We start from the raw sequence: 10,701 nt of genomic DNA, 5'->3' as shown, positions 1-10,701 counted from the left end.
GCTGCGGTGGCCGGGAGCGGCCACTGCACTCCAGTCTGGGTGACAGAGTGAGACTCCAACTCAAAAAAAAAATGGTCACAGCTGGGGGAGGGGGTACTCCTGGCATCTGCTTTGTAGGGGCCAGGGACACGGCTTAATGTCCTGCGAGGCACAGAATGGCCCCCACGGCCAAGGGTGATCCGGCCCCAGATGTCTGCATGCTGAGGTTGAAGAACCCTGTGGACCCTTCAGGGGATCCCTCCCCAGAGCCCACAGGAGCAGTGACAATAACAATAACACCCTGCGGAAAATGTGCCTCCCGTGTGCGGAGAGCCTCACATCCCTCATCTTGGAAGCCCAGGCAGCCAGTGGGGCAGCCCCAGGGAGCTCGGTGAGCTTCATTTTTATAGGATCAGTAAACAGCCACAACTTGGAGATCCTGTCTCCTCGCTCTCAAGGCCTGGCTCAGCCCACCCTGACCAGCTGACCAGGCTTCCGATCAACCTCACGGCTGCACAGATGGGGCCACCCTCCCTCCCTGGCCTGCCCAAACAGGCCGCTCTCCAGCTGACCTGGCCAGCTCACTTCTGTGGCTACCAGAGAGGTCAGCGGCAGAGCGTCCTCCTAGAGACACCAGCCGTGGCCTTCTCAGCCCTCTCCATGTGGGCCTGGGACTTGGACAGGTCCCCAGGGTCTTTAAGGGACAAACCCACCTATAACGGGATATTCTGCTCAGAAACAAAAGGCCGCCCTCTATTTCAGGGGCAAGTCCATGCTTGGGACTTTTTGCCTGGTGTCCTCAAGACCCTGCCAGCACTTTGGAGTCCCAGCTAGGCTATCCTGAACCTGGGGTCTCCCCCATGAGTCCCGTATAGGTAGGTGAAACGACAACGTCCTCAAAGCAAATGTCTCAAAAAACAAAAAAAAACAATCGAAAGGCTCCCAAGAAACAACATATGGCAGTGAAGGCAGCAAAAGCCACCGCTGCAGGCACCCTCCTTCACCTTCCCTGAGGCAGGGGGGCAGGCAGGACAGGGGGCGTCTATCTCGGGCCCACTTTGTGCCAAGCATCTCACCTGTGATGCTCACAACCCGGGCAGCTGGTGTTCTCCCTCTGTCACTGACGAGGAGGGTGGCTGCTGGGGGTTAGTGACTTGCTTGAGATCACACAGCAGTGGAGCCTGGATCCGAATGCACGGCCGGTTCTGGTGCCCCCCAGCTTCCAAAAGGCACAATGTCTGGAGTCAGAAGCCCTGGCTTGGCTGCATGTAGTGACTCACACCTGTCGTCCCAGCACTTTGGGAGGTGGAGGAGAAAGGATTGCCTGAGCCCAGGGGTCCGAGACCAGCCTGGACAACATAGCAAGGCTGCACCTCTCCAATAAATCAAAAAATTAGCCGGGCATGGTGGCACATGGCTGTGGTTCCAGTTACTTGGAAGGCTGAGGCGGAAGGATTGCCTGAGCCCAGTAGGTCGAGGCTGCGGTGGCTGTGAGCGTGCCACTACACTCCAGCCTGGGTGACAGAGTGAAGCCCCAACTCTCAGAGAAAAAAAAAGCCCCTCTCAGTAGCTGTGGAGTTCCAAGATGATATATGCAAAGCTCTTCGCAGAGTTCCTGGCACATGGGGACACTTGCTAAATGGGGCTATTATTGTTATTACTCCTGTGGGCTTTAGAATGGGGCTGTCTGAAGGGTCCCCAGCACATGGACATCTTGAGCCAGATCATTCTTGGCCTTGGGAGCTGTTCTGTGATCATAGGATGTACAAGACACCAGTACCACCCCCCTCCTCAGTTGTGACCATTCAGAGTGTCCCCAGATATTAACAAATGTCCTGGGGGAGGAGGACAAGAAAATCACCCCTGTTGAGATCCCGGTTAGAACAAACGTGGAGCCGGGCTCGGAGGTTCAGCCTGTAATCCCATGCTTTGGGAGGCCAAGGTGAGTGGATTGCCTGAGCCCACGGGTTCAAGACCCACCTGGGCAACTTGGTGAGACCTCATCACTACAATAAATCAAAAAATTAGCCGGGCGTGGTAGCACTCGCCTGTAGTTCCAGCGACTTGGAAGGCTGAGGCGGAAGGATCGTGGAGCCCAGCAGGTCCAGGCTGCGGTGGCTGAGAGCGGCCACTGCACTCCAGTCTGGGCGACAGAGTGAGACTCCAACTCAAAAAAAAAAAAAAAAAAAAAAAAACAGAACAAACGTGGAACAGTGATGGACATCATCCCAGATCCCAGGGCCAGCTACCTCCCCAGGACTCAGTTCCTTCCCAGTAAAATGGGAGTGCTGATGCCTGTGCTGCCCCGAGGGTCTGATGAGAGGGCCTGGTGAGACCCAGACCAGGGAACAGCCATGCACTTCATGGCGTCTGTTGTGACTGTTGTGCTGCCTCCTTGATCCCTTGCAAACAGCCTGAGGTCCGTGTGCCCCTCAGGGCAGCCCCGGGGTCCCCTGTGGGGAGGTGGGGGAGGAGCTGTTGGGTCCAACTGTCTCTTGTCTTTGCCCCCACACCCCGGAGAGGGGATCGGCCTCTCGCCCGGCCCACGCTCCTGCCTGACCCAAGTTCTCCATGCCCTCCCCGGTTCCCTCTCTCCAGGACATCGCCTCGCCCAAGTTCTCCATGCCCTCCCCCGTCCGCACCGTCATCGCCGCCGACTTTGACAACGACCAGGAGCTGGAGATCTTCTTCAACAACATCGCCTACCGCAGCTCGTCAGCCAACCGCCTCTTTCGGTAGATGCCCCATCCGGGCGCGAGATCCCTTCCCCTGGATGGCTGGTGGGGAGGAGAGGTCGGAAGGAGGGTGTGGGAACCAGAATGGAGGGTGTCCAGGGCCAGGGTGTCGGTGCCCCAGGCAGAGGCAGGCAGGTTCCCTGGTGAAGAAACAGAAGGATGGGAAGGACAGGAATGCAGGGGGAAGCCTGGGGAAGAAAGCTCTTGCAGGGAAATGGCCAAGGGACATGGCCCACAGGGTGCCCAGACCCCGGCTCCAAAGATAGCAATCCACACCACCACACCAATGGATTACAGAGCCAAATCTGGGTCAACTTGGGTTAGGCAAAGACAAGCAGATGTATTTACTACAGGACTTCTCAGAGCCTTTCACTTGATGGACCATGGATACTTTAACTTCCCAAAGGATGAATGGGGGACTCCAAATAGATTCAACCATGGGACACTTCTTTCAAAGATACTTCCCTTGAGACTGGTGTTCTGAGGGACACCCTCTGGGGAATGCTGAGTGACGCCTTCCCGGGAGACAAGGAAAAGGGAATTTCAGAAATTGAAGGGCCCAGGGGGCACTGGAGCAGCATCTAGAGAGGACGGGCTGAATATTCTGCACCAGCTTTTCTCTGACATCAGAGTTACCCAGAGTTCTCAGAGTACAGAATCCCAGGGCTCAGCCCAGCTCTCCTGATTCAGAACTCGGGGGTGAAGCCCAGGAACCTGTATTTTAACAAGTGAATCTAAGCACGTTAGTTTGAGAACCGCAGTTGAGGAACACAGCTCAGGACGCAGGTGGCTGAGATGTCCCTGTGCCTGGTCTGAGGTCCCACTGCGGCTCAGGCCCAGGTGGGGAGAGCAGAGAGAGCTGGGCCCTCGGACCCAGGAAGTGGGCCTGGTCCCCCGTTCGGACCCCCAAAGCCCCTAGCCCATCTCCTGGGAGGACCCAACTCTGAATAAAAGGCTTGAGCTGTGACTAAGCGTGTTTTAAAATATAATTATTAGCAAAGCATCCGTCCTGGCTGGATGTAATCACCCCCAGAAGGCGCCAGATTTACTAATTAGGTGCCTTGCAAAAAGCTTATTCACAACTTCCAGATTAATTGCAGAAGATCAATGGCCAGTTAGCGGAGACACTGCTCTCCTTCTCTAGCTAATAAAGTGTCGCTCGCCCGGGCCCCCGAGCACTGAGGAGTCCAGTGCTCCAGTCTCCATGGCCTGGGATCCCAGGCACTGCCCTGTCCACCTGGCTGTTCCTCCTGCTTCAAACCTCCCAGCACCCCCCTCCAGCCTCCTGCGGGTGAGCCGGGAGGGAGGATAGGGCGACCGGCCCAGGGCTGTCAGTGGACAGAGCCTGTCACCATGTGGCCGCCCAGCGGGTTAGTGTGTTTGCTTTCAGGCCGTGGCTGCAGAAGCCACTTCCCAGGTACGTGGCTGCGCCCCAAGGCCCTGTGGCAGATGGCTGGGTCCTGAGCACACAGCACAGGGGGGCTGCAGCGGGGGACAGAGGCTTGGCCGGCAGCTCTGGAAGTTTAACCCCTGCCCGCCCCACACCACGTGAGCTTTGCACCCGGTGCTAAGCAGACATCGTGGGCTTCTTGGCCTGGGGGCCCTCCTGGGAGCATGCCAGGCGCAGGGGTCACAGCCTCGGAGTGCTGGAGTTCACAGGTCCTTTGACGATACCCAGGGCAGCAGGAAATTCATCACCCACACAGACCCCTCCTGAGAGTGAAAGGGAGCCGTCTTTTTTTTTTTTTGACTCGGGGTCTTTCTGTTGCCCATGCTGGAATGCAGTGGCACAAGCACGGCTCACTGCAGCCTCCACCTCCTAGGCTCAGGCGACCCTCCTGCCTCAGCCTCCCAAGTAGCTGGGACTACAGGCAAGTGCCACCACACCCCAGTAATTTTTTTTTTTTTTGTAGAGACAAGGTCTCCTTAGGTTGCCCAGGCTGGTTTCGAACTCCTGGGCTCAAGTAATCCTCCTGCCTCGGCCTCCCAAAGTGTTGGGATTACAGGCATGAGCCATCACTCCTGGCCAAAGCGCCCTCTTCATTACAACCAGCCAACAGTGAGAATAGGTGCTCTCCCGGGTCAGCTGGAGTCTGGCCGGGCACCCACTTACAAATCTAGACATGCCTGGCTCTCCACCCAACACCACTCCTGGTCTCCTGTGGGCATTCTCGCACCCCCTCCCCAGCTGCCCTCCCTGGTCCTGCAGCACAAGTGTTCTGCCCATCTGGCCACACCCCTCTTCCACTTTAGGCCTTCAGAAGCTCCCCACTGCCTTTGGATCAAGTCCAGCCTCGGCGACGTGGCCTGGCTGTGTCCCCAGCCTCATCACGCTCTACTTCCCCACTCACATCTAAGCTCCAGACACGGCGGGCTTCGGCTGTGCCAGGCCTGGCCTCTCACATGCCACTCTTTATGGCCCCCTTCTCCCTCTTCTTCAGAGTGACACGTGCTCCCTCACCATGCTGGGCTCTAGCTAGCTGGCCCTTCCTCCAGGAAGCCTTCCCGGATCACCCAGATCTGGGTGAGCTTGCCCAGCTCTGTGCTCCCCACGTCCCCACCCTCCGTGTGGGGATTCCCGGGGACTCAGACCCTGAGCCCCACCCCTCCTGATGCCCCCAGCCCCCTCGCAGGGCCCAGCACCCAGAAGTCGCTGCCTAAGAGTATGTCGTGTGGACACAGGAGCACAGCAGGACTGCTGGGTGTCTTCGTAAGACTCCTCATTGCGTTGCCCGGAGCCTAGGGTGTCTCTGCCCGGCCGTGGCAGAGTCTGGAGGACACAAGTGGCGGGAGGGACAGTGGGCGTCGGCAGGCTGAGGCATCACACCCCTGCACACCGACACACAGGCCTAGCCGGGGTGTCTGCTGGACCCACTGGTGCCCTGCAGACTTGCCAGCTCTCCCAGCAGCCACCAAAACTCCAGTTCTGGGGACCTCGCCCCTCCGACTGGCCACGTCACAGCCCCCTGGTGTCTGGGCCTTGGGCAGACGGCAGCCATGAGCCACCTGTAAGGTGTGCTCCTGGGCTTACCTTCCCGTCATAGCTCCACCTCCCGGGCCAAGCACCCAGGGCCGTGAGAAGAGAAAGAGTGAGAGAATCTGAGAGGAGAGCCCTGCCCTCATCAGCAGTGAGGAGGAAGAGCTGGGCTTTGCAGCAGACATTTCTGAAACAAATACCATCAAGATTCAGAGTTCGGCCGGTCTCGGTGGCTCGTGCCTGAAATCCCAGCTCTTTGGGAGGCCGAAGCGGGAGGATTGCTTGAGCCCAGGAGTTTGAGACCAGCCCGGGCAGCAGAACAAGGCCCAGGAGTTTGAGACCAGCCTGGGCAGCAGAACAAGGCCTCATCGCTACAAACATTCAAAAAGTTAGCCAGGCACAGACCTGTAATCCCAGCTACTTGGGAGACTGAGGTGGGAGAATCTCGAGCCCAGGAGGTCAAGGCTGTGTGATGGTGCCACTGCACTCCTGCCTGGGCAACAGAGTGAGATCCCGACTCAAAAAAAGGAAAAGATTCAGAGTGCAAAGCAGACAGAGCCCCTGCAGCTCCAAGGGACCCATTTCTTCCCCTCCGCCTCTGGAACTCAGCCTGGCATCCCGCATCACGTGCTCGGGGTCCCCGTGAGCCAGGCGCTGTGCTAGGTACTGCAAGAGAGGCAAAGATGGTCGTGCCAGGGCCCAGCCTGCAAAGAGCTCGCAGCCTCACGGAGCTGAGATGTATGCACACAGCCTCAACGCAGGTGGAAGTGGTGATGGCCACAGAAGCGGGGATTCCTTCTAGCAGGACAGTTGAGGGGCACAGGGGAGGGAGAACTCGACCCCGGGTACATGCCAGAGCTGAGAGACCCAGCCTGCTAGAGCCACGCGAAGGTCAACTGAAGGTGGCCGCGTCCCTGCCCTTCTCGATCTGTCAGCTGCCCTTCCCCGGCTGTCTATAATTCATCCATTAGAGACGGGAAGATCAATATTCACCAACATAAATTAAAACCCAAGAAGAGAGCAGGGGAGTGCAGGCAGGGTCTGTGAGCAGAGGGTGGCTCGGTGGGCATCTAGGTGGCAGCGGGAGCTGGGGAATGCTCAGGGCAGAGAACGGAGCGAGTGGGCCTTTGGGTCCCGGGACTCAGGCCAGGCCTGTCTTGTCTTGCAGAGTCATCCGCAGGGAGCACGGAGACCCCCTCATCGAGGAGCTCAACCCCGGTGACGCCTTGGAGCCTGAGGGCCGGGGCACAGGTGAGGGGCACCCGGGGGCTCTGGCCTGCACCCCCGGTCTCAGTGCTGTGCAAACCCAAGAGTGGGGGCGGGAGGGACGGTCTGCCAAGTCCCACAGCCAGGCCCTCCTGTCCCGGACACACTGAGGGCAGAGACTCAAGGGCAGGGGTAAAAGCAGAAAGGGGAAACCCCGGGGCACTGCCAGACAGGAAGGGTCTGTTCTCTGGCCGCGTCCTGCCGGGTGAGGATGGAAAAAAGAGGGGTGAGCCCCCTCGGCTGTCTGGAAGAGGACCCTGCTGTCCGATCCCTTCCCTCGTGGCACTCAGTTTGGTGTCAGACAGAGAGCCCTGGACCGTGAGTCTCAAGACTCAGCTCTGCCACTGCCTTGCTCTGTGGTCTTGGAAAAGCTGCTTTATCTTCTGGGTCTTGGTCTCCACCTCCATAAAATGAGGATAATGATGTCTGTCCTCCTCCTGTTGCCGGACGTTGTGAGGACCGGAAGGGGCCATGTGTATGCAAACACTGGCTAAACTGACAGAGGATTGTGCAAACGCAACAGGTATGCATTATTCAAACCCTAACACAAGGACCAGAGGAGGTCTCTTGGCCTGGGTCGTTTGCACACACTCTCCCTGCAAAGTCCAGGGGAAGGAAGGGACACCTGTTTCATGAGTCCCATCACAGCCACTGCCAGGGTAGAGAGGAGGTGGAGGTGCAATCCCAGCCCTCCCGCCCCAGGCCGTGTCCTTTCTCTACCTCCCACGCCCGGCCCTGGTTGGGCGCCTCCCTGCTCTGGGTCTCCCGGCCCATGGCCAGAAGTGAAGTGTGCCTTGTTTGCAGGGGGCGTGGTGACCGACTTCGATGGGGACGGCATGCTGGACCTCATCCTGTCCCACGGAGAGTCCATGGCTCAGCCGCTGTCCGTCTTCAGGGGCAACCAGGTACGCACAGACCTTGGGACCCACAGATCCCAGCCTGGGTGCCCTCCTGGACCTGGGGCTAGTGAGGGCGAGGTGCCCGCCTGCCAGCTTGGCCCGCATGGTGGGAAAGGGAGATCCTGGGCCCTGGAGGAAGCGAATAAACTCCAGCAGCCCAGCAAAGCCCAAGGAGGGCCGCCCCAGGAGAGGCCCTCACCCCTCTGTCTGCCACGCTCACTCCTCCGCCAAAAACCGTTCCCAAGTCTCCCGGCTTTCCTTCCTCTTTTTCCTGGCTTCTCTGTTCTTTCAACAATCCATCCTTGCCTCGGACACCTTTTTTTTTTTTTTTTTTTTTTTTTTTTGAGTGAGAGTCTCACTCTGTGGCCCAGGCTGGAGTACAGTGGCATGATGACAGCTCAGCACAGCCTTGACCTCCCAGGCTCAGCCGCTCCTTCCTCCTTGGCCTCCAGGGTAGTTGGAACCACAGACACGTGCCACCCTGCCCAGCTATTTGTGTGTTTGCTTTGTTTTTTGTGGAGAGATGGTCTCGCTGTGTGGCCCAGGCTGGTCTCAAACTCTTGGGCTCAAGCGATCCTCCCACCTCGGCCTCCCAAAGTGCTGGGATGGCAGGCGTGAGCCGCCGGGCTTAGCCCCCCTCGGTCCCGTTACCCAGCCTCCTCTCTCTTTTTCTTCCGCCCTTTCTCCTTCTTCCCCTCTCTTGCCCGCCCATCCCCGCCTCCAGCCTCCGTGCTCTTCCGCCTGGCACACCGATGCCCACCCGTGTCTGCCCTTCCCCCTCCCCACAGGGCTTCAGCAACAACTGGCTGCGAGTGGTGCCGAGAACCCGGTTCGGGGCCTTCGCCAGGGGGGCCAAGGTCGTGCTCTACACCAAGAAGAGCGGGGCCCACCTGAGGATCATCGACGGGGGCTCTGGCTACCTGTGCGAGATGGAGCCTGTGGCGCACTTTGGCCTGGGTGAGTCGGGACCGGGGGGGACAGGCGCTGCCACCAGTACGGCGGGATGCCCAGGACACGGTGCTCCCAACCCGGCCTCCTGGGACCGCTTGGCTGTGCCAGCCACAGCCCTGAGGGGTAGGGGTCCTGCCGTGGGAGGAAAGGGATGGTGATACTGACTGGCGTTGGCTTGTGGGGTTCCCCGCCTGGCCCCTCCGTGGAATCGTTTGCCTCGGGATCAGAGTGTTCACTCCACCTACCCAAGGCTGCAGCCTTGTTCTTCCGATGCCAGCGGCCCCAGACCTCCTGTCCACACCGGCCTGTCCCTGGTCTCTTGGGAGTTCTCCGGTCTTTAAAGGGTCCCGCCAAAGCCCGGATGCACCCCTCCCCCCACTTTGGGCAGAAGACTTGGGAGCCATGGGTCTTCAAGGAGAGGGAAGTCACCCCAAGTGGGCAAGGTTGGTTTTTGGCAGAGGAGAGAGGAAGAAAAGCCCTGTCGTTTTTGTTTGTCTGCAAGCCCAGCATGCAGACAGCACACACACACACCAGGGAGCAGTGTGTCTGTGGCTTCAAGGGGCTGTGACTGCATGCCATTAGCACTGCTAAAATTAAAGACAGAACAACACCCAGTGCTGGCAGGGATCCAGGAAGCTTCTGGAGACAGAGGAACCGGGTCTCTCCTACCTACCTTGCAGGCAGGGATATAAAACGGTACCGTAAATAATAATAATAATAATAATTAATAAAATTTTTTAAAAGGGTACCACTACTCTGGAAAACTCCAGTTACTTATTTATTTACTTATTCAATTTCTTTACTTTGAATCCGGGTCTCACTCTGTCGCCCAGCTGGAGTGCCCTACCGTAACTCAGTGTAGACTCCACCTCCCAGGCTCAGGTGATCTTTCCATCTCAGCCTCTCAAGCAGCTGAGACTATAGGCATGCACCACCACGCCCAGCTAATGGTGTTGAGTTTTTTTATAGAGACGAGGTCTCACTGTGTTGCCCAGCCCGGCCTCAAACTCCTGGGTTCAAGCAATCCTTTCACCTCAGCCTCCCAACGTTCTGGGATGACAGGCATGAGCCACCGCACCTGGCTGAAAACTCCGCTTATTAAAAAAAAGAAAAAAGAAAAAAAAAAATGCTTAGCTATCTGACCACTACTCCATGACCCAGCTATGACATCCCAAGGCATTTATGTCAGACAAATGAAAGCATACATCCACACAAAAAGCTTTCACTTGTTCGTAGTAGCTTCTATTGAAAGCTAGAAACGGCATGGGCATCCTTGGGTAGGTTAACGGTCCAGCCAATCGTGCTACGTCCATGCCGTGGAATAGGACCGCCGTAGGAGGAGCAAGTTGCTGACACAGGATACCTGGATGGGTCTCCAGGACGTCCTCACGAGTGAGGAAAGCTCGTCTCAAGGTCCGTGGGCTGTGGGTTTCTGCTACAGAATAGTCCCACAGTGACAGCATCACAGAGATGGAAAACAGCTTGGTGGTTGCCAGGGATTAGAGATAGTGGAGGGAGGGGGTTAAGAAACAGCTCGTGGGGGTCTTGGTGGGGATGGGCTAGTTCTGGGTCTTGGCTGTGGTGGCTACCCAAATCCACACGTGTGCTATAATGACATGGCTCCTGGTTTTGATACCGGACTGCAGATGTGTGAGCCGTAACCATCGGGGAAGCTAGGTGAAAGGCACACGGGACCTCTCCTGGCAATGTACTTCCTGGCAATGTCCCACGAATCTATGATTATTTCAAAGTAAAACATGTTTAGGCCAGGTACGGTGGCTCACACCTGTCATCCCAGCACTTTGGGAGGCCAAGGCAGGAGGATTACTTGAGCTCAAGAGTTTGAGACCAGCCTAGGTAATACAGAGAGACCTTATCTCTACAAAAAAAAAGA

The 10,701-nt window shown here is 57.6% G+C and overlaps 1 protein-coding gene across 1 annotated transcript in view; it reads left to right on the top strand.

Annotated features, from left to right (window-relative positions):
* Positions 1–10,701, top strand: part of CRTAC1 (cartilage acidic protein 1) — a 144,704-nt gene that overhangs the window by 116,971 nt on the left and 17,032 nt on the right. Inside the window, exons 7-10 of the mRNA XM_008065633.2 lie at positions 2,578–2,714; positions 6,860–6,942; positions 7,762–7,862; positions 8,645–8,813. Coding sequence (XP_008063824.1) covers positions 2,578–2,714; positions 6,860–6,942; positions 7,762–7,862; positions 8,645–8,813 — 490 coding nt within the window. The remainder of the gene's footprint in view (positions 1–2,577; positions 2,715–6,859; positions 6,943–7,761; positions 7,863–8,644; positions 8,814–10,701) is intronic.

Source organism: Carlito syrichta, unplaced genomic scaffold, assembly GCF_000164805.1.
Source record: "Carlito syrichta isolate Samal-C Ts95f unplaced genomic scaffold, Tarsius_syrichta-2.0.1 Scaffold308692, whole genome shotgun sequence".
NCBI classification, from domain to species: Eukaryota; Metazoa; Chordata; class Mammalia; order Primates; family Tarsiidae; genus Carlito; species Carlito syrichta.
Note: the sequence above shows the minus strand (reverse complement) of the source record. Positions and strands in the feature narration are given on the sequence as shown.